We start from the raw sequence: 25646 nt of genomic DNA, 5'->3' as shown, positions 1-25646 counted from the left end.
TCAGTGTCCTTCCTGGTTGCTCAGCCAAGACGGATGCCAGTGAGAAGGATTCTGGGAGGTGGTAAGACAGGTGGCATCTCCTTTTGACCTTTCCAGAACTATTCCTATTAGTGGTGGCTTATTAGTTCCATGTTCCTAGCAAGGAACCTCCTGTCATAAAATAACTCATCCAAATGGTTACTATGGTGCCTGGCCAGGATGGGAAGCTTCAGTCAGTGTGTTTCCCCTAACATTATTAGCGGAGAAAGGACGGATGTTCAAGCCCCACCTCATTTCCTTCACCAAAAAAATTCAAATGGATCAAATATTTAAATTAAGAAGATAAATTCATTAGTATACCAGAAAAAAAATAGCAAATACTTTCATAACTTCAGAATGGCAGGCCCTTCTAAGCTTAATATACCAGAAAGCCACAGAGAAAGGTCAATAAATTTGACTACATTTAAACACACACACAGGGGAAAAATTACAAAATCAAAACAAAAGTAAACAGGGAAAACAATTGCAACATCTATGACATGGAACATTTTCCTTAATATTCTAACTGCTCTTAAAAATAAGAGAAAGATGAACAGTACAGTAGAAAAATGGGGAAAAATACAAGAACACATAATTCACAGGGAAGAAAGTATACAAATGGCCCAGAAACATAGAGAAATGCTCATCAAATATAACATAAAGAAAAGCTAAAAATAGGATACCATTTCTAATAAGACAGGCAAAGATTAAAGAGTTTGATAACACCTAGTATTGACAAGGAATGTGGTAAAGTATTCTGATACACTACTGTTAAGCATGTAAATTGGTATAATCTTTTGGGAAGGAAATTAGACAAAAATATATTGAAATTTAAAATATACTACTTTCCGAACAAGCAGCTATACTACTAGAAATTAAAGACGCTCACTCTAGTATTACAGAGAACAGCAGACACATAATATAATACATATTATATAATATCAGGAATCCATAATTATGGAATTATAATTATATATAATATATTCAAACCATACATCACTAGAAAAATAATTAAACTACAATACCTTTGTACGATGGAATTCTATATAGCATTAAAACAATGAAGTAGAACAATAGGTATTGCCAATAAATTAGGGCCAAGATAAGGTGATAAAGTAAAGCCAGTAGAAAATAAAATATACAGTGTAAGCCTGTTAGTACTTTTTTTTTTTTTTTCAAAGATAAGTGGTTACCTCTGAAGAATGAGACCAGTTTGGGGTTTTACATTATACCCTTCTGGACTGTTTGAACATTTTCCAGTTAGCTTGTATCATCTTTATAGCAAAATATTTTAATTAATTAATCTACTAACACATTTTATGCAGCTGTCTGCTTTCTGCTGAGCAAAGAACTAGAGAGAGACCAGTCCCATTTCTTTCCCGACACTTTCTGAACCCTTTTCGGAACACTGCACTTAGCAGGGGCCTTTTGTTGGTCAGCTGGACTGGCTCCCCGCAAACAGGACCACTGAAAGGTGCTGAGAGGGGACCAGACACAGGCTCACTGTGCAAGTATGTGGAGAGAGTTCAGCGCCTGGACATGCAGACCAGGTGGCTCCCACTGGAGAAGCTTACTGTTATCAGTCTGCCTGTGAACACGTGTCCACTGTGGTGGACACACAGACCTTTTGTTCAAAGGGCTGTTCTTCATTTTACATCCTCTTGTTCGGGTGATTTTGCAAATCAGTTTTTCCAAAAATCCTCAAAGTGATCGTCTCCATCATCATGCCTCTTATCTTCAAGCAATCAACTGACAATCCTTGTAAATCCAGGACAAATTCAAGTGTAAAGGAAGTGGAGTATAGGGCAACTTCTCAGCACTGCAGGAACAGCAAGGACATGTCTCAGGATCTCTATCTGTATTTATGCTTAGGCTGCCCCAAGTTTCCAGCTGACTATCAAGCTTTGGGCATGCCACTCCTATACACAACCTCTCTCCCCAGGCTAAATCTCAAGGACTCCAGATAGTACCAGAAATTCCTTGTTACCCTTGGCTCACAGAGGAGAAAAAAAAAAATCCAAACAAGCTTTTGCATCTTATAAGATTTCTCTCATTTCTGCTGTTCATTTTTGTACAGACATCCAGCACCAACAGCAAGGATTAAGTGTCAAGGATCTCAGTTCTTCAGATTTTTTTGTAAGTCTAAAAGCTACCCTTTAAAGACTGACAATCAAGTTTCTAGAGAGGGGAAAAAAGGAGTTTAGATGAAGCCAAAAGAATGACCTTATTCCTTTAAAATCCAGCCCATGGACATGCTTATGGAGCCAAGCAGCTGTGCTGTTGGCAGAGGGAATGTGCTGAAATGAAACACTCATGGTAATCTCCCTTCCCCCACTCAGGCCTGCAGAGCCCCATCCAATTATTGCACAAAAAGGCTTTTTCTTATAAAATTCTCTCCCTTCTACTTCTGTCTCCATCTTGGTTGGGAAGAACTAGCACTAGCAATGGAATGTACACAGCTCTGCAAATATTCATGAGAAAATCCTTTGACGCCCACACGCTCCCCAGCTGCCCTAGCACATATATGCATTAGGGAAAGGGATGCACAGAGAAATTCATAGATGTCTGTGGCTCTCTAGCTTAGGCAAACTGCAAGGCCTTCTCAAAACAGGCCACAAGATTTAGGAAGGCAGAGTCCTGCTTGTCTCTCATCCATTGAACCATAAATGAAATTATCAATCCGCTAACCACTGATTGATCATTTAAGACGTGTAGCACTGGAAATACAGAAACAAAGAGAACTATGTATAAATAGCACAGCATTTGAGAGCTTGGAGTTCGGAATCACACAGTCAAAGGTTTGAATCCTGGCTCCACTACTTGATTGTGTGACCTTCAAGCAAGCTACTCAACCTATCCGAGCCTGTTCCTATACCCAAATTAGAAATGATTATCTACTGTAAAAAATGATATAATCCTAACCCCTCTGTAAACTCTCAAATTCCTTCTCACCTTAGTTTCTTCTTCATGTTTTCCCCTTCTCCTGCTCCTCCAGGGTCCCTCTTTAGTTTCAGTAACTCTTCCACCTTCTTTCCTCCTCTCGAAAGCCTTCATTCACATTCCAAGTACAGCAGAAACAACAAAAGTGAGGGTCATACTCCTCTCTGCCTCACCCTACTTACTTTCTGAGGCAGGAGGTCATAGGTCAATTATCATCTTATAATGGGTTGCAGTCCCCAGACAGAAATGTTATTTCTGTGGAAGCAGTAAGTAGCCCCCAGCCTGGTCACAATGTTGTTGTCGTTGTTCAGTCGCTAAGTCGTGTCTGACTCTTTGCAACCCCATGAACTGCAGCACACAAGGCTTCCCTGTCCTTCACTATCTCTCTGAGTTTGCTCAAACTTGTGTCCATTGAGTCAGTGATGCCATCCAACCATCTCATCCTTTGTTGTCCCCTTCTCTTCTTGCCCTCAATATTTCCCAGCATCAGAGTCTTTTTCAATGAGTGAGCTCTTCCCATCAGGTGGCCACAACACTGGAGCTTCAGCTTCAGCATCAGCCCTTCCAATTAAAGGGTTGATTTCCTTTAGAATTGACTGTTTTGATCTCCTTGCTGTGCAAGGGACTCTCAAGAGTCTTCTCCAGCACCACAGTTTGAAAGCATCCGTTCCTTGGTGCTCAGCCTTCTTTATGGCCCAACTCTCACATCCATACATGATCACTGGAAAAACCATAGCTTTGACTATACAGACCTTTGTGGCAAAGTGATGTCTCTGCTTTTTAATATGCTGTCTAGGTTTGTCATAGCTATTCTTCTAAGGAGCAAATGTCTTAATTTTGTGGCTGCAGTTACCGTCTGCATTGATTTTGGAGCCCAAGAAAATGAAATCTGTCATTGTTTCCACATTTTCCCCATCTATTTGCCATGAAGTGATAGGACTGGATGCCATGATCTTAGTTTTTTGAATGCTGAATTTTAAGCCAGCTTTTTCACTCTCCTCTTTCACCTTCATCAACAGGCTCTTTAGTTCCTCTCTGCTTTCTGCCATTAACATGGTATCCTCTGCATATGTGAAGTTGTTAATATTTCTCCCAGCAATCTTGATTCCAGCCTGCGATTCATTCAGCCTGGCATTTCTCATGATATACTCTGCATATAAGTTAAATAAGCAGGGTGACAATTTACAGCTTTGAGGTACTCCTTTCCCAATTATGAACCAGTCCGTTGTTCCACATCCAGTTCTAACTGTTGCTTCTTGTTCTGCATACAGGTTTCTCAGGAGGCAAGTAATGAGGTCTGGTATTCCCATTTCATCAAGAATATTCCATATTGGAGAAGGAAATGGCAACCCACTCCAGTATTCTTGCCTGGAAAAGTCCATGGACAGAGGAGCCTGGCTGGCTGCAGTCCATGGGGTTACATGACTGAGCATGTGTGCATGAGGGTGGAGGGTCACGGGTTGGTAGCAATAAACTGGTAGAACTAAAAAAAAAAAAAAAAAAAGAATATTCCATAGTTTGTGGAACTGCTCAAATTGAAGAAAGTAGGGAAAATCACTAGGCCATTCAGGTATGACCTAAATTAAATCCTTTATGATTATACAGTGGAGGTGACAAATAGATTCAAGGGACTAGATCTGGTAGACAGAGTGCCCAAAAAACTATGAATGGAGGTTCATAACATTGTACAGGAGGTGGTAACCAAAACCATTCCCAAGAAAAAGAAATGTAAGAAGGCAAAGTGGTTGTCTGAGGAGGCCTTACAAATAGCTGAGAAAAGAAGTGAAAGGCAAAGGAGAAAGGGAAAGATATACCCAAGAGAATAGCAAGGAGAGATAAGAAAGCCTTCTTAAGGTGAACAATGCAAAGAAATAGAGGAAAACAACAGAATGGGAAAGACTAGAGACCTCTTAAGAAAACTGGACATACCAAAGGAACATTTCATGCAAGGATAGGCATAATAAAGGACAAAACTGGCAAGGACCTAACAGAAGCAGAAGAAATTAAGAAAAGGTGGCAAGAATGCACAGAAGAACTGTACAAAACAGCATATGTCACATTAGAGAACCTATAATAGTAGGCGTTCAATGCCGCCACATACTACTAGATGGCTACAATGCTATGTCCTCATCTTGATGGAGTACAGAGCCAGGGAGAGGCCCAGTCTCAAGAACAAGATCTTTCCTTGGGATTCTGTTAAGCAGCACACTTCCTGCCCTGCAGGAAACTCTGTGTTGCAGTTCACGACCCTGTCGCTAGAATAAGCAACAGACATTTCCATACAACATCAAGCACAATTCTGGACTAGCCAAAAAGAAAAAAACACCCTATAATTGCTATTTTTGTCTCTCTATGCCTTTATCCTTCAAATATGTGTCATGACAGTCTCTAGTATTTCTTCTAACACCAAAATTCTGGAATTCTAAAGTCAAAACTATTTAGCTGGATTCAAAAACTCTGCACAAGGTACTCTTCATGTCCTAATTACAAACAGTCTTTTGTAATTTAATCCAAAATTTCTCTATTTTTTCCTTTTCTTTTTTTTTTTTTTTGGCTGTGCTGCACAGCTTGCGGAAACTCAGTTGCCTGACCAGGGATTCAACCTGTGCCCTCAGCAATGAAAGCGCAGAGTACAAACCACTGGATGGCCAGGGAATTCTCTTCTATTTTCTCCTAATGGCAATGAAGACCAGCTTGTTCTAATGCTGCATAAACTTAAAATCATCATGCTCCATACTTGCAAAGCACTATTGTCACCTGTCTTGCCTGTCTCCGGAGCAATGTTCCTTCATTAAATAATCACACACATGGCGTGCACTACACTGACAGTAGCTTTCCTCTTGGTTCCTGAAGCCGGCCCTTTAATCATTTTGGGATGTGTGGGGTTTTCCTCTGAAGCCTTTCCAGGTGCCTAACATCCTTAAACTGGAGTCCAGGACTGGAGAGTACGTTCACCAAAGAACCTGTAACACAAACATACATGCATGCATGCACGTCACACACACACACTCACTGCCTCCATCCTGGCCCCTGCCAGGGCTCTTTGAGGGTAAGCAAGGATGGTCTTTATGTGTTGTGTGACGTTCAGCGTATTGTGGACATGTAAACAACAACAAACACAATCACAGTGCTACTAGAATTTCAGTTTTGAATTTGGTAGTTGTGGGGAGGAAATCTCTGCTCACTCACACAATTTTTCATGTAGAAAAGCTACAGGCATTTTAGGCATTGTGTTTTAGCCAAATAACAAAAGCACTTTAAAATAAAGATTCCCAGGAGTATAGAAGCAATTACGTCCCACAAGGGCTGGGTGGTTTTTTGTTCCTGATTGGCTTTCTGTTGACTCAGTCTGCACTTGTTTTGACAGCCACTCACAGTCCTTGGTGGGTAAAGCTGAGCTAATGCTCTTCATGGAAATTTTTACAAACACGTAATCACCCAAACACAACATGCTTGAGCGGAGGACTCCCGCTCCAACAGATGTTCCTGACCAGGAGGAAGGGAGGGAAGTTAATTTTCCAAGTGGAGCATGCTGGTCCCAGAAGTGAGCACAAGAGATTCAAAGAAAAGATTTTCAAAACTAGTTCAGCTCTTATAAAGAAGCATGAGCCTTGCTTCTCTTGTACTGTGATAGTGATAATCACAGCCCAAGCCACAACACTCATGACCTCATTTACTCAACTTCTAGTTGCCAAACCCTAGACTGAATACTTCACATCATTCTTTCTTTCCTCCTCACAGTAACTCCAGCTAAAAAAACTAAGAGAGGTTAAGTTATCTGTCTGAAGAAAGCCAGCTAATAAGTGGCTGTGCCTGAATTCAAATCCAGTTCTAACTTCAAGAGTGCTCAGTCACTCGTAATGTCTAACTCTTTGTGACCCTGTGGACTGTAGCCCACCAGGTTACTCTGTCCATGGAATTCTCCAGGCAAGAATACTGGAGTGGATTGCCATGTCCTTCTCCAATACATTGAATGGGGGTACCCAAATCTGAAGTCTGTAAATGAATTCATCTCTAAGTAAGGTTATGGCAAAATCAACAAGAAGTGAATTGCCCTGATGGATAACACATTGATTGCACAATCTCTTGGGAAATATGGCATCATCTGCATGGAGGATATGAATCATGACATCTATATGTTGGAAAATGTTTCAAAGAAGCAAGCAGCTTCCTGTGACCCTTTAAATGTCTTCTCCATTAGGAGGAATGAAGAAAAAGACCACCCATTTTGTAGAAGGTGGAGATGCTGGCAACTGGGAAGACTAGATCAACAGGCTTATTAGAAGGATGAACTAAGGTATCTACCATAATTATTTTTGCAATCTAGTCAGTTAATAAATAACGATTGCTTTCAAACTGAAAAAAAAAAAATGGAATGCTGATGTCCATTACCCCACGATTCTGATGTCAAATCAGATAGTATAATCCCCTGCCAATCCCTATTCACCATAACCTTTTCTCTCTCTTTCCCATCATCCTTTCTCCTCAATTTTCCTTCTCTTCCTTTTACTATATACCTCTTTTTATATTTTTATAAAAGAATATGAACTTTGCAATCAGATGATCCTGCATTCAAATCCAAGACTCATTTTCTTGTTGTATGACTTTGAGCAGATCATATAATCTCTTTAAGCCTAAATTTCCCCAACTACTGAAAGAGGATAAAATCTTCTCCATTTCAAGTTGAAACAGTGGAAACAGATAACACGTAGAAAGAGAGAACCAGGTCACTAGTAGACTAAACGAGAATTGTTTAATGTTGAGAGTCGGTGAGGCTTGGTGGACATGACACACAATTTAGAGCCGGACTGTCTTGGGTTTGAATCCTTGCTTCACTACTTATTCACTGGCTAAATGACTCAGGTAAGCCTTGTAACCTTTCATGCCTCAGTTTCCTTATCTATAAAACAGAGTAAAAACATATGTTTGATAGATTTTGGGGACAGAGTCAAATGAAATGATAAACATTTAGGATCTATAGATAATTAACAAGGAAGCTGCCTCTCAGAAGAACTTATAGTTGACTTGCTCTCTACAGGCTCATATTTGTTGACATCTGATCTATGTGTTTAAGTGTGTCACCATTAAGGTCTGGGAAGTGCTAAAGCACTAAGGAATTTTAATCTTGAACTAATTTTTTGAGGCTGTAACAAAAGCATAAAGAGAGGAGGTAGAATGACACAACGCAATGCAAAGGCCACCAGAGCAAGCAAGGTTCTAGTCCTGCTTGGGCATTAACTGCCTGTATAAGCCTATGTTAGTTATACTTTGTATCTGGAACATAAGAGGGTTGGCCTAGAAGACGGGCCTTGTCTGAAAACATTTTTGATTGTCATATTTGGGACTACTACCAGCATCTAGAGACTAGAGGCCAGTGACACTGCTAAAGATCCTACAGTGCCCAGGACAGATTCCTCACAACAAAGAATTACACAGCCAGAATATTAATAGTGCTGAGGTTGGGAAAACCTGGCCTGGATGACTGCTAGGTTCCCTTCAAGCTCTAACATTCTAAAAGACCATGAGGAGGAGGCAGCACCAACACCAAATAGGTGGATTCTCATCAACTTCTATCATGCAATGGTTTATGATGTCGCTCAAAAGCCCCCTAAGACCAGTGGGGAATATTTCAACGCAGATATCTGGATATTTTGAAATCAGTGCTGTATTTCTGAGGGTGATGACAGTCCTTCCTTCATAAAAGGAGGTACAGTCCTCCAGGGACTTGGTCCCTCACTCTTTAGAGTTAGAATTAATGTTTTCAAAGCCATAAGATTCCTTTGGGGCAAGAAAATTATTTACATGAGTCTGAATCAAGGTCAGATTACAAACCACAGCAGAGGTGAATCTCAAGTATTCAATACATCATGCTAAGTGAAGTAAGCCAGACTCAAGAGGCTACCTACTGTTATATTACACTTTTACAGCATTATGAAGCAGATAAAACTGTAGGGACGAAAACACTGCCAGGGGCTAGGTGGTTAAGGAGAACAGTCTGACTACAAAGAGGCATGGAAGATTTGCTGGATGATGCACAATATGATCAGAAAGACAGTAGAAAGGACTGCTGTATTTTGGGAGAGGAAGAACCAGATGACATATAAACTCTTTCCTACGCCAAGTCCTATTTTATAACAATCCGCCTCTCCTAACCCTGGTGACCGCAGAGCCATACTGATTAGGGTTAAAAGTCTGGACTCCAATTTCTGTCAGTGATGAATCCCTCCAAACAAATCAGGTGGATCTGAGTGTTGACAACATTCTGGAAACTCTGGCCCTTCTCCAGCCTGTGACAGAGATTCCTTTCCTTCCCGCTCATATACTACCCAATGAATGCCTTAGACTTTTAGTAAACAAACCAGAATAAATTTCAGGAGGCAGTGGTTTTATCTCTCTGCACAGGCTTCCTGTCCAAATCCCATTTGATCTTTCCACTGAATTTCAAATCAGGCAACAGAAGAGGAATCACATTTATGAATTCCCCTCCTCTATGGGCTTCTGGGTTTCCACTAGATAATTTTTACACGCTTAAGCTACATAAATACAAAATATGAGCCTCAAAACAAAATTATACCTGTACAGTGTACACTAAATGGTGATTTTTGTTTTGTTTACATATACTTCCCAGATTATCTATCAAATGTTACACAAAATAGTTAATGTTTCTTATGTGCAGAACAGTCCTAGGTATGCCATGGCCAAGAAGAATGGAAGGAGCCATTGGAATGCTCACACTTTCTTCTAGAGACCACTGTCTTCAATGCCACAGATACAGTCACAACTGTGAACTGCTTTAGGAGTACCATCCTCTTACTTAAGAGTCAGTTCCTTTCCTGGCTCTTCTTGGAGGATCTCAGTGGAACAATATGAACACCAGTAAACTAGTTACCTCATACATGCTTGAGTATTGGGATAAAAGTCCAGGGCCACAAGACAAGCCTGGATCTGCAAGAGCCCTCATCCTTCAAAGGACAGAGAAGGCTTTGTCAGGGCCAGGTAATTCCCACACTGCACCTGCTAAGCAACTTCACTTTCACTTTTCACTTTCATGCATTGGAGAAGGAAATGGCAGCCCACTCCAGTGTTCTTGCCTGGAGAATCCCAGGGACGGGGGAGCCTGGTGGGCTGCCGTCTATGGGGTCGCACAGAGTCGGACACGACTGAAGCGACTTAGCAGCAGCAGCACCTGCTAAGCATTTATGGCAAATAAATTGTGACTACAAAAGTGAGGTGCTCATATTATAACAGAAGGGACCAACGAAAATAACAAATCCCACAGTGGTCTAGGATCTTGTTTCCACGTGGTCCCCTCAAAAGGGAAGGATGGGGAATTATACTTCCATGATTTAGAACTATCCAATCATCTTCAGAAGTCTCCACTAGCAGAAAAATCAGTACCAGTAGACCTTGGAGATGTTACAGGTCTGGCTCCAGACCAACACAATAAAGTGAATAATTGCAACAAAGGCAGTCACGTGAATTTTTTGGTTTCCTAGTGCATACCAATGGAGAAGGCAATGGCACCCCACTCCAGTACTCTTGCCTGGAAAATCCTATGGACAGAGGAGCCTGGTAGGCTGCAGTCCATGGGGTCGCGATGAGTCAGGCATGACTGAGTGACTTCAATTTCACTTTTCATTTTCATGCATTGGAGAAGGAAATGGCAACCCACTCCAGTGTTCTTGCCTGGAGAAAACCAGGGACAGGGGAGCCTGGTGGGCTGCCGTCTATGGGGTCACACAGAGTCAGACACGACCGAAGCAACTTAGCAGTGCATACCAAAGACATATTTACACATATTGCCGTCTACTAAGTACAATAGCAGTATGTTTATAAACAATGAACAAATCTTAATTAGAAAATTCTTTAAGACTAAAAAATACTAACCATCATCTGAGTCCTCAGTGAGTCATAGTGGTGACATGACCAGAGATAACCACAAAAATGGAATAATAATTTTAAAAATTTAAATATTATGAGAATTACCAAAATGTCACACAGAGACACAAAGTGAATAAATGCTATGAAAAATGGTACAGACAAACTTACTCGATGCAGAGTTGCCACAAATAGTCAATTTGTAAATAATGCAGTATCTATTAGGTGCAATAAAACCAAATGTCATAAAATGAGGTATGCCTATTCTGTCCTCTAAATCACTCAAACTTGATAAAATGGTTTCTTTAGCATAATTAGGGAACGTTTCACAAAGGATTGAAATATTTAGCAGAAAAGACACTTTGGCTTTTTATTCAAAGGCATATAGACTGACAGGCAATGGTTGTCTAGAGCTCCTCCCCAAATATATCCATTTTCAATACTTTTTCCTAAGGACATATTCCTCTAGTATTCTCTTTCTCATTTAAGAAAGAACATATGAAAAGCCAAAGATATTATTTTTCTAATTTTAGAAAGGACCCTGGCAGCTGCTAAGATAACAGCTACTGTCTATGGTCACAGAAGTGAATCAGGCAAGGCTTGCTGGCCATCACAGGGACCAAATGCATGATCTCTGACAGTGCTCCAACCAAGACAATGCTGCTGCTTCACAGCAACAGAAGTCCTATGTAGACCTCCTTGACCAGACCTGCTGCCTTGGAAATTTGTGGGAAAGCTAAGTAGCAGGAAGGATGACCAACAGCGTTAGCCAGTAAAGGCTTGGCTCATCCTCTCAGTCCTCAGCACATCTGCTGCAGACAACACTTCCCAGACAAAACATCATTAGTTTCTGACCAACCTACCATAAGTAAGAAATAGCCAGGGCCCATATTCCACATTAATTTCCCAATAATTATCCAGTTATAAAGACCTGGGGAAAGTGAAGGAAAATGACATTACCACATCCTGAGAGGCATACTGGGGATCCTCTGGGTTGACTGACCAGTAGCAGTAATCAAAGCCAAACGCCACAACCTTCTCCCGGGAGTCGCCAAAGCCATTAGGTCGACCATCCACCTAAAATTAAACACAGAATCTAGTATCTTCTCTACTGTAATATCAGAATCAAATTAGAGGCACTTGATTCCTCTGCTTGTAGATAGAGATACCTAGACTGATCATGAGAACCTTTATGATATCTACCTGAAAGGGGGGGAAGAAGTAACCTTTGTCTTCATCTTGTTAGGTACAATGAAGCAACAGAGAATTAAATGTCTATCATATTATCACATATCTATATATAAACCAGACTTGTGAGACGTAAGACCGGTTGGGAGAAAAAACTCTCCTTCCCTGGACCTCCTCTTCTTACTATCATTTCTTCTCTGATTATTTCTATATAATATACCAGTCACGCATGAGTAATTCAGTCCCTGGGCCTGACAGGCTCTGTCAACCTAGAGCTTTCACAGAAGTCCCTGGGGTATCCACCTCCAAAAGGCATGTTGGACAGAAGAGCTGGGCCCAATCCAACTGCTCGGGGTAGAAGAGAGCAGCTTGGAAATTCTACCGACCTCCAGGTACTGGGGACAGTGGCATTATTCACAGAAATGCCTATCTAACTACTTAATATTTAGATTCTGGACAGGGAGAAACAATCCCTCGAACTGGGTATTAAAACCCACAGTCGAATGAGGCTGACAGAATGACGAAGAGATTCTGAGTGGATAACTGGACTCAGAAAAGAGGATAGCTGGCCAGCAAGGTGAGCAGGGGGCAGATTAGAGTGTGATCTTGGCCAAGATTTATTCTTAAGAACCAAAAATATAAGCTCTCAGAACAAAGCAGCTGAAGTGATTAGGCAACAGAGATATAAATAAGAGACAGGAGAGAATGAAAGGTCTTTTGTCCCTGGGGAGCTCCTGTTGAAAGTCTGGCAGGTTTCTCTCTCAGCAGTGAGCTACTGACAAAAGGAGATGGATCACATCACGGGAGGAACACAAGAGTGGATGTGGCTGGGGGGACTGGGGTCCAGAAAACCCTCCTCCTGCAAGTCAGCTTCCTCAGCTCTCAGGAATGTCAAATACCACCTGCAAGCTGACCACAGCAGCATTCACATGGCTGGCTTCCCTGTCCTCCACTACTCAAGGCTCAGAAAGAAAGAATCCTTTCCACTTCCCCTGGCCTGGGAAAAGAAAAGAATGGGATGGGGGAAATAAGCCAGAGGAAGTAGTAAAAGTAGGGAAGGAAGGTGCCAGTGTCTGTCTAGTTGTGACTCAAAGATCAGTCAGATCTATGGAGAGTATTTACAGCAAGACTTGGGCTAATGCCCAACTGTCTTCTGGGGTCTAAAGTCTTTACTTGGCCTCACTGTGGCTAAAAATGAGTTCTGTATTAGCAGATGCATACTAAAACCCCTGCTAATGCTTCTCAATGAAATGATATTCAATAAGAAGATTGAGCTAACGTCTAATAGGAGGTCAGGTAAGTTAAACATATGCAAAAATTGTCCCCCAACATGATTTAAGCTGGCCATGTGTTTACTTTCAAAATATCTACTACTAACCAGTTTCCAAAATAGCTGTACCCTATTTGGTAGAACTTGGGTTCCAGTAACTACATCCCCGGAACTTCTTCCCTGTTATATTTTTATATTTGCTTTGTGGTTGGTCAAAGCTCTTCTCACAAATCCCCTTATATGCCCTTTCCTCTTCCACTCCCTCTCTCTAAATGCATTCACATACACACCTTCACCCCAGAAGTCACTATAATTAATACTAGTTCTTCAGGGGAAAGAAAAAGGAAAACAATTTTAGGCTTACCTTTAAATTCCTGATTTTTGCCACTTTGCCATTAACTTCCACAATAATTTTTCCCCCTTCTTTGATCTCCCTAGAAGCAAGACACAAATTTTTAAAATTAATCAGGAAAAGAGCAGCTGAGACCAGCACTATTGGGACAAAATATTTCCCCTACTGCCGTCTCCACAACTGGGGTGTCTGAAGCAGTCCCCGAGCTGGCATGCTTCTCTGGATTGTTAGAATTTGGCTTGGGAACAGTGAAGAGTCACTGTTATTGGGTACCCTCTATGTGCTAAGCATTGTATTAAGTACAGCATACACTATACTTAATCCTATGCTATCCTCTTAACACACCGTCCTGACATAACTCCCTGACAGATCTTTTTTTTTAATAAATGGAAGACTAAGAGGTCACACAGCTAGCAGTGGCAGAGCCTGAATTTAAATCCAGATCTGTCTAACCACAAAGCCATATGCCTCAGAAATCAGGCTTGGGAAACCCTGAGAATATCCTCGGCTCAGCACACAGCATGGCATCATTTCTCGTTTCCTCTGATATTTTCAGCATAAATAAATATAATGAAATATTTTATTTCATTATAAAATAATGAAAAAGGTTTCAGAGTCCTTTCTGTTGAGACCTGAGAACATATTTCCTAAATCCTTTCCTTATATTATCTTCTTAAGTCAGAATAACAGCCAAGATCCTTAAGGATCTTCCTAAATTGTAGTTATGTAGTAACACTTCTAACAACTAACCAACACTTAAATTCACTTTAAGGGGCTTAATCCAAGTGATTCATAAACCTGAAGCCCAAAATGAATGGAATACACTCCATTCTAGATATGAAATCTTTTTTCACAACATAAAGAGCTTTAGCTAAAGTGCTTAAGGCCAGGGACTTCCTGGTGGTCCAGAGGTTAGGAATCTGCCTTCCAATGCAGGGGCATGTGGGTTCCATCCCTAGTCTGGGAAGATTCCACGTGCTGTGGGGAAACTACTGAGCCCATGTGCCTCACTTAAGACCTGACACAGCCAAATAAATAAATAAATATTTTAAAATAAAGTGCTCAAGGCCAGAATATTAACAGATGGGAGTTAACGCACTGGCACTTTCTGCTACAGTAAAAACTATCAATTAAATTGTTCCTGGCCTGGGACCTGAAAGTTGAGAAAATATGTTTAGTGTCATTTTTATCTTCCCTCAGGGTTCCCAGGATGTGGCCTTGAGGACTTGGGGGGAGGGGATGGCAAGGGATACACAGTGAGACAGGGGTCTTTAGATTTAAGATTATTTTTGTAAACTAGTCAGTGCATTTGGAATAAAGTACTGGAAAAAAATTTCCTTCTCACAGGTGATGGCATTCCTGTTACTTAATTTCCTCAAGGTTCTGATGCTCTTTCTTTCATATTTCATACTAGACAGAACTTAAGGCAGTACGGATATACTTTGTCCCCCAGGATTATAAAACTGCATCCCCTGCCCCTAGCTCTCCTAAAGAAAATCTTTCAGTTTTGGTGTTAAGATCATTTTTTTTTCCCTTCTGCATTTAAAAGTAGGTTTGATTCTCCCTTTACCCACTATAAAATACACAGACTATAGTAAAATTGAGCAACAAAGAAAGTAAGAGGAAAAACTTTTGCAAATCTATTTAATCTAATTTTTTTAAGTGAGCCCTTTCTTAAGGATTCACCTAGGACTCTGGCATAAAGCAGCCAAAATAAAAAAGGGTCTTGAATTTGACCTCTTGACAAAAGGATATGACACTATAGTTGGTGAGATGCCACCCCTTCCCTGCCTGACCCACAGCCATTGGTAACCTAGTGGTTCCAAAATATTCTAAAACAAAATAAAGACAAATTAAAGTTGAGCAGAAGAGAAAGAACATCAACCTCAACAGGGCAGCTGACTGCACAGAGTTCAAAGAAGTCTGCTGTGGCTACCACCACTTGCCTCTGGGGCCTGAATTCTACCAATAGGCATTCATTCCTTAGGATTAAAGGTTTTGCAAAGGAATAAATCCTCAGTTATGCACTGACTCCTAGGACAGTTTCTCAAAGTGTGGTCCACAGGCTTCACTCATTAGAATTACAGGAGGTGGTGGAGCTGCTGCTGCTGCTAAGTTGCTTCAGTCTTGTCCGACTCTGTGCGACCCCATAGACGGCAGCCCACCAGGCGCCCCCGTCCCTGGCATTCGGAGCTAGTTAATTTGAATTCCTCTTAACAAGTTGTATTATAACAAGCTCCCCAGGTGAACTGTATGTATCCTATAATTTGAGGATCACTGTCTTAGAAAATGGCCAAGCCATTTCCACTTGTTATCTACTCATTTATACAATTGAAAATAACAGCTAAGAACAAGGAGGAATAAAAATAGCTGTTAAAAATTATATAGCTAGCACTTTATCAGACACTTAAAAGCAGCCAGGCTCTGTTCTAAGTATTTTTAATGTATCCTTTCATTTAATCTTCACAAAAAAACCATTGAAGTAGTTATACTATTTCACAGATTTAAAAAGAAGAGCACATAAAGGGAATATAGTTCATGATAATTACCTTTTTGAAAGGGCAGTGGAAAGTGTTCTGGAGCCTACAGTATTGGCCAATATGTTCTGTCAATGATGATTTGGGACAAACAAGCGGCAGCATCTTACAATGAGACACAGATTTTCTGATTATGGGAAACAACTGTGTGGTAAAAGGGAGCGCACTAAAACCGTTTTCCATATTATCATTTTATTGATGGTCTCTACTAGTCCTACTGAGCAAACAGGCATTTGAGAAAGAAGTGCAATTTTTCTGTAATCTCAGGAAGGAGCAGATTGGTCTGGTGAATGGAATCTTGGCTCTACCTACTTTTAGATCTTTAACAAGACCAATTTCTCATCTGGAAAAATAAAAAATGGAAGCTTGAGCTCTAAGATTTATTTCCAAGTACCACATAAGATCCATTGACTTTGTTAACTGTATCTGTGCTGATTACTTTTTTGAAGGCTGGGACAAATCACATAATCAGTAAATAGCCTATGTTGAGATGAGCCTCAGCGAAGGTGGTGGAAGTTAACAAACCCTGGAATACAGTGTGGTGAGAAGAGGGGAATAGTTTGGACTTCTTAGCTGGGGTCATGCTGGATTTATTCATCCCGGCTCCTGAATCTTCAGCAAGCTATAATCCTCTCATACCTGGGTAACTGCTGTCTTGCCCTTCTACCCCTTGCTGCTCAAGGCTCTTAACCTGAGCTAAAAGTTAATAAGCTTTTCAGACTTCCCTGGAGGTCAGTGGTTGAGAACCTGCCTGCCAATGCAGGCAATGCAGGTTCGATTCCTGGTTTGGGAAGATTCAACAGGCCACAGAGGAACTAAGCCTGTGCACCACAACTACTGAGCCTGCGCTCTAGAGCCCATGCTCCAAAACAGTAATAAACCACCTCAATGAGAAACTCGCTGGCCGCAACTAGAGAAAGCCCACACACAATAGTGAAGACCCAGGACAGCCAAAATAATAATAAATAAAATTTATTTAAAAGTTAATAAGCTTTTGTGCCCTTCTTTTCCCTTCACTTTTGTTTGACATGTTATTCTCTACTGTGGCTGCCAAACTCTTGCCAACTCTTCATTGTAGCATGTGGGATCTAATTCCGGACCACGGATGGAAATCAAACCCCTTGCGTTAGGAATGCAAGGTCTTAGCCACTGGACCACCAGTGAAGTTTCCACTGTACCACTTCTGTCTTTTCCTACTTTTTTGTCCCTTTCCCTTACCACACTGCTCTCATTATTCTGTCAACTGTATACTTTTCAAGCCAGTCACCTCCAGTCAGGACAAACACAGACCCTGCTGTGCTGTGTGCTGTGCTTAGTCGCTCAGTGAAGTCTGTCCAACTCTTCGTGACCCCATGGACTGTAGCCCACCAGGCTCCTCTGTCCAAGGGATTCTCAAAGCAAGAATACTGGAGTGAGTTGCCATGACCTCCTCAAGGGGATCTTCCCAATCCAAGGATCGAACCCTGGTCTCCCACACTGCAGGCAGATTCTTTACCAAATGAGCCACCAGGGAAGCTCTGCTCCTGCTAGAACCAAATTTTGTTCTGAGAGACAATGTCTTTTTCTGACTGCTCTGTCCAATTTTCAAGCCGTCTTGTGTCCTGGAAATTTTTAAACCTCCCAAATAGTTCCAATATGTGCCTTCAGGTCCCAAACCACATTCTGCCAGGTTTATCTCCTACCACTCACCTCCCTCCACACAGCCTCTCCTCAAAAACCCGAAACTTTTGTTTCCTAAGAGCCTAAGTCCTTTGCCCTGTGTTCTCACAGAACGCTCTCTACACCTTCTCCTCCACCTGTCAGCAAACCAACAACTCTTTCAAAAGCGTTTGGGTTCAAACACCAAGCCTTCTGTGAAGCCTTCCCTGACTTTCCAAACACGTGAGTGGAAAAATCAGTAAGAAGGGAAAGAAATTATGGACCCTGGATGCCTCAACAGCTGAGGAGTGTAGGATCAGATTGCCGCATGAAAAAAAAAAAAAAAAAAAAAAAAACGGGAACTGGCTACGCTGAGGGAAGGGCTTAGAATGGCTTCCCCCTACTTCACACTTCTGAAGTCGCCCACAGAACGAAACCACGATCTCTCCTAGCCTCAATTTCCCTCTTATGCCTTACAACCTGCTTTCCTCCACTTCTTCACAGAGAAACCCATGTGCACGCAGAAACTCACCATTCTCCCTCAGTCCTTACAGGTACTCCAGAGCCACCAAGAAGAGACAGCAGACCGCCGACCCCTCTCCCCACTTAGAGATACTTCCCAGCCCTTCTCAGCGTATCCAGAGAGAAAGGCTCAACCTGTGCATCAAAACTTGAGCCGCGCGCGGTCCCTCAAAACTCCTGCCGGGACACAGGGACTTCGGGGACACGGACAGGACAGCCCACCCCGAGGCTTTCCACTAAGTGCTCCCCGCCAGGGCACTAATCGAAAACCCAACCCAAGCCAGGCCTTGTCCCGGACAGGCCTTTACGGTTTCCGGACGCTGGCCCCTTGGGCCACTTTGTGTCTGATTTCTCCACGCCAGACTCACTGAAGGGAGAGGCGGGGATCCCGCCTTCCTTTCCGCTCACTTGACGCCTCAGGCGCCCCCTCCCGCCCAGACTCACCTCTTGCTGAGGGGCCGGACCCTCACCGCCACCCGCACGTTGGCCATCCGTCGGCCACGGCTCAAACCCCGCAGGTCTGTCCAGCTGCAGCATCCCCGGACCCAGCCCCAAGTCAAGCCAGGACCCAACCCCTGCCTGGGTGCGGCCCCGCCTGCCCCACGCGCCTCACAGGACGACCCCGCCCATATGCGGGCCGACGCCTGGCCGGGGTGGTGCCTGCCGAGCCTCGGCCAATCCTGAGCTGGGTGGGCGGGAGGACGCCCGGGCCGCCCCGCCTCGCTCCGCCCACGCGCCTCACGGGACTGCCTCTCGCACAAGTGGGCCGGAAGCCCAGCCAGGGCTGAGGAGCCTGGACCAATCCTGAGCCTCGCGGTCGGGGTGGTGTAGATCCTGGCTGGGTAAGGCTGGCTCCCGCTTGAGAGAAACTAGCTTTTGTTTTTCCAGTGTCCGAAGCACTACAAAGTCTAGTAAATTCGTTAACACTAGACAGTTTACAGTCCTCGTTTAGTACGTTTAGTAATGTACAAAATCCTTTATTCTCTGCATTCGCCTGATCTGTCAATCCTGTGGTTAAATTTTAGGGGCAGAAATGAAGTGGGGAACACCGATGTTTTTGCTGTTCCCTTCAAGGGGCATTGTCTTTCTTTTAAGAGGCACTGGATTCGGGGTTTAGAGTTCTCACTGGCGAGCTTCTCGTAGATTGTGCTGGAAGCTCAGCGCCACCCTGACAGAGTTTCTGATCTTGTAGGGAATAGTATCGGACAGAAATGGTTCATTAATTCATCCAAGAAGTAACTACTTAGTACCTGCTCAGAGTCAAGTGCTGTTCTAAGGCCCTGAGGATACAGTCCTAACCTTCGTGGAAATTAGAATCTACAGGGAAGGGAAGAAGAGAGTAAATACGTGAATATATAATATGTCGAATGGTGCTAAATGAAACTTTTTGGAAAAAGCACGGTAAGGAAATTCAGTGATGGTCTCTGTGTGTATGTAGGGAGAAAGGTGCTACTTTATATAGGATTTCAGAAACTGTATGCGAGTTGGAGGGAGGAGGACTTGCAGGTATTAGTTTATGTATTTAACAAGTATTTCCTAAGTAGTCATGTATTACGATCAACGTCATAGCAGTGAAGAAAATAGGCAAACCTCTGACCTCATGCAGCTTGATGAGAGAAACTAATAAGTAAAACAATTTAAGTAAAATGTATATCAGATTAGCTAAGGAGTGAAAATAAAGCAGAAAGGGGGGTAGGAAGGAGTAAGGAGGGTGTTCATACTGTAAATAATATGGCCAGGTAAGGCCTTGAGAATGTGACACTTGAGAAAAATCTGAAGGTTGTAAAAGAAGAGTGTTGCTGTTCTGTGGAAGGGCAGTTTCAGACACAGGGAACAGACCCTGCACTTGGTAAAAACCTGGAATGTTAGAGGAACAGTGGGAAAGCCAGTGGGGATAGCATGGAGTGACAGAGGGAGAGAATCATAGAGGTAGCATGAGGCCATGGTAAAGCCTTTGGATTTTATTCTTGGTGAGCTGGAAAGCTACTGGACAGTGTTAAGGACAAAAGTAGAATTATTCTCAACCATAAAAAAGAATGAAATAATGCCATTTTCTGCAACATGAATGGACCAAGAGATTGTCATACTGAGTGAAGTAAGTCAGACAAAGACAAATAACATATGATATTGCTTATATGTGGAATCTTAAAAAATAGTACAAATGAACTTAGTTATAAAACAGAGTTACAGATGTAGAAAACCAATTTATGGTTATGGGGGCAGGGAGGGAGGGATAAATTAGATATTGGGATTGGCATATCCACACTACTATATATAAAATAGATAACTCATAAAGCCCCACTGTATAACACAGGGAACTCTACTCAATATAATGACCTATATGGGAAAGAATCTAAAAAAGATGTAGGTATATGTATAACTGATGCACTTTGCTAGACAGCAGAAATTAACCCAACCTTGTAAATCAACTATACTCCAGTAAAAATTTTAAAAATTAAAAAATTAAGTAAAAATTATGTAATCTATATTTTTAAAGGTTTACTCTGGCTACTGTTTTGAGACTATTTTCAGGAAAGGGAAAGGATTGAAGCCCAAGAGGGACCAGGTGGAGGCTATTTTAGTACTGCAGTGGCAGTAATAGAGTCATGGTGATGCCTTTACATGTCAGGCATGTTCCAATAGTGGTTTACCTATCCAGCCTCCTCTCTCACCTGTTTGAATGGACTCATCCCTGGAGTATTGGGACAGCTGGTTTACAATTCAAATTCACCTGGAAACCTAGTCTTCTGAATGACTTCTGTACTCACTGTGCTTTGCAGTGGAAAAAAAATGGCTGTATTAGGGAAAATAGTATGAAAGTTCCTCAAAAAACTAAAAATAGAGCTACCTATGATCCAGCAATCTTTCTTCTGGGTATATATTCAAAGGAAATGAAATCACTGTCTCAAAAATATATCTACATCCTCATGTTCATTGCAGCATTATGATTCGCCAAGATGTGGCAACAACCTAATTGTCCACTGAAGGATGAATGGATACAGAACATCTGATATATATATATATATATATATATATATATATATATAGTGGAATATTATTCATCCATTATCAAAGAGAAAATCCTGCCATCTATGACAACATAGGTGGGCATTATACTGATTTAAATAATTCAGGCAGAAAAATCCTATATGATCTCACTTGTATAGAGAATCTAAAAAATCAAACTCATGGAAACAGAGTAGATAGGGAGAATGAGGATATGTTGGTCAAAGGGTACAAACACCCAGCTATAATAAGTTCTGGGGATCTAATGTATAGCAGGGTGATGTTATTTAATAATGTTGAAAATTGAATTTGCCAAGAGAATACATTTTTTTAGCTCCTAGTTTGCTTTGTGGGTAGTATATCCATTGATCTTTTCCTTTGTTAATTGGAGCATAGTTGCTTTACAATGTTGTCTTAGTTTCTGCTGTACAACAAAGTGAATTAGTAATTGTTGTTGTTGTTCAGTCGCTTGGTTGTGTCAGACTCTTTGCAACCCAATGGACTACAACACGCCAGGCTTCCCTGTCCTTTGCCATCTCCCAGAGCTTGCTCAAACTCATGTCCATTGAGTCAGTGATGCCATTCAACCACCTCATCCTCTGTCATCCCCTGCTCCTCCTGCCTTCAATCTTTTCCAGCATCAGGGTCTTTTCCAATGAGTCAGCTCTTCCCTTCAGGTGGCCAAAGTATTTTAGTTTCATCATCAGTCCTTCTAAAGAATATTCAGGATTGATTTCCTTTAGGACTGACTGGTTTGATCCCCTTGCAGTCCAAGGGACTCTCAAGAGTCTTCTCCAACACCACAGTTCAAAAGCATCAATTCTTTGGCGCTCAGCTTTCTTTATTGTCCAATTCTCAAATCCATACGTGACTACTGGAAAAACCATAGCTCTGACTATATGGACCTTTGTCAGCAAAGTAATGTCTCTGCTTTTTAATATGCTGTCTAGGTTTGTCATAGCTTTTCTTCCAAGGAGCAAGCGTCTTTTAATTTCATGGCTGCAGTCACCATCTGCAGTGATTTTGGAGCCCAAGAAATTAAAGTCTGCCACTCTTTCCATTGTTTCCCCATCTGTTTGCCATGAAGTGATGGGACTGGATGCCATGATTTTTTTAATGTTGAGTTTTAAGCCAGCTTTTACTCTCTCCTCTTTGACCTTCATCGAGAGGCTCTTTAGTTCCTCTTCAATTTCTGCCATAAGGGTGATTTCATCTGCATATCTGAGGTTATTGATATTTCTCCTGGCAATCGTGATTCCAGCTTGTGCTTCATTCAGTCCGGCATTTTGTGTGATATACTCTGCATATAAGTTAAATAAGCAGGGTGACAATATACAGCCTTGATGTACTCCTTTCCCAATTCTGTATCAGTCCATTGTTCCATGTCTGGTTCTAATTATTGCTTCTTGACCTGCATACATACAGGTTTCTCAGGAGGCAGGTAAGGTGGCCTGGTATTTCCATCTCCTTAAGAATTTTCCACAGTTGTGATCCACAGAGTCAAAGGCTTTAGCATAGTCAATGAAGCAGATGTTTTTATGGAATTCTCTTGCTTTTTCTATGATCCAGAGGATGTTGGCAATTTGATCTCTGGTTCCTCTGCCTTTTCTAAAACCAGCTTGAACATCTGGAAGTTCACGGTTCACATATTGCTGAAGCCTGGCTTGGAGAATTTTGAGCATTACTTTGCTAACATGTGAAATGAGTGCAATGTGTGGTAGTTTGAACATTGTTTGGCATTGCCCTTCTTTGGGATTGGAATGAAAACTGACCTTTTCCAGTCCTGTGGCCAGTGCCACAGTTTTCCAGATTTGCTGGCATATTGAATGTAGCACTTTCACAGCATCATCTTTTAGGATTTGAAATAGCTCAGCTGGAATTCCATCACCTTCACTAGCTTTTTTCATAGTAGTGCTTCCTAAGGCCCACTTGACTTCGCCCTCCAAGACGTCTGGCTCTAGGTGAGTGATCACAACATCATGGTTATCTGGGTCATCAAGATCTTTTTTGTATACTTCTACTATGTTTTCTTGCCACCTCTTCTTAATATCTTCTGCTTCTGTTAGGTCCATACCATTTCTGTCCTTTATTGAGCCCATCTTTGCATGAAATGTTCCCTTGGTATCTCTAATATTCTTGAAGAGATTTCTAGTCTTTCCCGTTCTATTGTTTTCCTCTATTTCTTTGCATTGTTCACTTAGAAAGGCTTTCTTATCTCTCCTTGCTATTTTTTGGAACTCTGGATTCAGATGGGTATATCTTTCCTTTTCTCCTTTGCCTTTCGCTTATTAGTTATATGTATACATATATCCTTTCCCCCATGGACCTCCCTCCCACCCTGGAATAAATCTTAAATATTCTCACCACCACTACCGCAAAAAAAAAAAAAAAAGGTAATTATGTGAGATGAAGGATATATTAACCAATATTAATATTTCACAATATATACATGTATGAAATAATCATGTTGTATGATTTAAACTTCCACAATGTTATATGTTAATTATTTCTCAGTAAAGCTGGGATGGGGGAAGTATCGCTATGTTAATATATTTCTATCTTGGCAATTCCCTGGCAGTTCAGTGGCTAGGATTCTGTGCTTTCACCCCAGTCAGGGAACTAAGATCCTGCAAGCCGAATGTTGGAGCCAAATACATATACATTTTATATATATACATATATATATATGTATTTATATAAACACACATTGTGTTCCCTGACCACGGTGAAAGCATGGAATCCTAGCCAGGTGTGTGTGTGTGAGTGAATGTGTGTGTATGTAGTCCTAGCCAGGTGTGTGTGTATGTGTGTGTGCATATATATATATATATATATATATATCTATCTTATGTGCTTGTATATTTCTATCCTCAGGTTGGAGAAGTTGGCATAACAGTATTCTATATTTTTAGTTATATTGCTCATAAGTATTTCAACATGTGCCTTTGAATGATGAAGTCTACCTTTTTAACATAGCCATAATACAATTATCACAACCAAAGACACTAGTTTCCTAACACCATCAAATACATGAGTATGTTTTTTAACCATCTCTTTGTTTGAATAAGGATCCAAATATTGGTTGATATGTCTTTTAATCTTTTATTCAGTAGCTTCCTTGTCCCCCTCCTTTCCTGCTTTGGCATGTATTTGTTTAAGAAACCAGGCAGCTTTTTCTGTAAATTACCCACAGACTATTTAACAGATTGATCACTATGGTGATATTTAATTGTTTTTCTATCCTCTGTATTTTTTCTGGTTTAGTATTTCAATCTAGAGCCTTGATCAAATCAATTGGCACCTGTCTTTCTTTTTGTGCTATTTGCAGCCCCTAATGAGCTTCCTCGGAATTAATTAGATCATCATTTCATTAAGAGCGTAAAGGTTCTGGACCCAGTTTTTAACAGGTGGAGGCAGTCCCCACTGAAGTGACTTAGCAGCAGCAGCAGTGACTGATTGGTTTTTATGCATTATCTTGTTTATTCTTCCCAAGAATCCATGAAGTAGGTACTGTTATCATCTCATTACAGAGATGAGGAAAGTGTGACTGATACTAAATAAGTTAGAAAGAATACACAGCTAGTAAATGGTGGAACTTGGATTCAAAACCAGATCTAATTCGCCTTTGCTATTACTCTCTGTAATGTAGTAGCTAAAGACAAGCCCTGTCTCTAAATCTCTGAATTTGGAGTGGGAGATGGAAAGAATATAAGATGTGCTTGGAGAGAAAAGGCAGCTCAGATAGGTGAGTCCCACCTATCATCAGGTTTTCTGCAGAAAGGCTTCCATCCTGCAGTTTTTCAAGTAAATGTTTATTGACCAAGGTAAATGTTTATGCCCCACAAAAGCTAAGACTCAGAAAAGAAAATATGTTACAGAAAATATTATTAGTATCTACTGATCAAAAATAAGTGTATGTTGCCATCTTGAGGTAAATTAATTTTTGACAAGGAAGCATACTGAGTCTGTGTAGGGTCTCCTTGAAAATGTAATCTCACCACAGCCTTGAGGAAATGAATGACTTCCTTTTTACTAGCCTTCTACACTAAAGTGATTCAAAGTCTCAAGTAAGATATTTGTCTCCTGTTTTGGTACCCTAAATTTGGGTAGTGCAACCTTGGAGGTCCATCATCTCCTAGGAAAAGTTCATCAATTGCTAGACTCCTGCTCTTACTACATCCTAATGTAAATCTTTTCCTACAAACATTTATGTGGTTTTTCCAAAAGAAGAGAAAATTAACTTGGAAATGGTGAGAAAGGAAAAAGAAAAGGCAAAATAAAAAGAACTCTAGAACGT

General features: G+C 41.3%; 1 protein-coding gene across 3 annotated transcripts in view; it reads right to left on the bottom strand.

Moving 5' to 3' along the window:
- The window catches only part of STARD9 (StAR related lipid transfer domain containing 9), a 120822-nt gene extending 101833 nt beyond the window's left edge, over positions 1-18989 (bottom strand). For all 3 annotated transcript variants that reach the window (XR_008699172.1, XM_055537507.1, XM_055537508.1), the window contains exons 1-3: positions 18788-18989; positions 13659-13728; positions 11797-11913 (exon numbers count right to left, since the gene is read on the bottom strand). Coding sequence is in view for 2 of the 3 variants with exons in the window: in XM_055537507.1 (XP_055393482.1) it covers positions 11797-11913; positions 13659-13728; positions 18788-18834 (234 nt within the window). In the remaining variant the exon portion in view is untranslated. The remainder of the gene's footprint in view (positions 1-11796; positions 11914-13658; positions 13729-18787) is intronic.
- Between the last annotated feature and the right edge of the window lie 6657 nt (positions 18990-25646).

The sequence above is a fragment of the Bubalus kerabau genome, chromosome 10, assembly GCF_029407905.1.
Source record: "Bubalus kerabau isolate K-KA32 ecotype Philippines breed swamp buffalo chromosome 10, PCC_UOA_SB_1v2, whole genome shotgun sequence".
NCBI lineage: Eukaryota > Metazoa > Chordata > Mammalia > Artiodactyla > Bovidae > Bubalus > Bubalus kerabau.
Note: the sequence above shows the minus strand (reverse complement) of the source record. Positions and strands in the feature narration are given on the sequence as shown.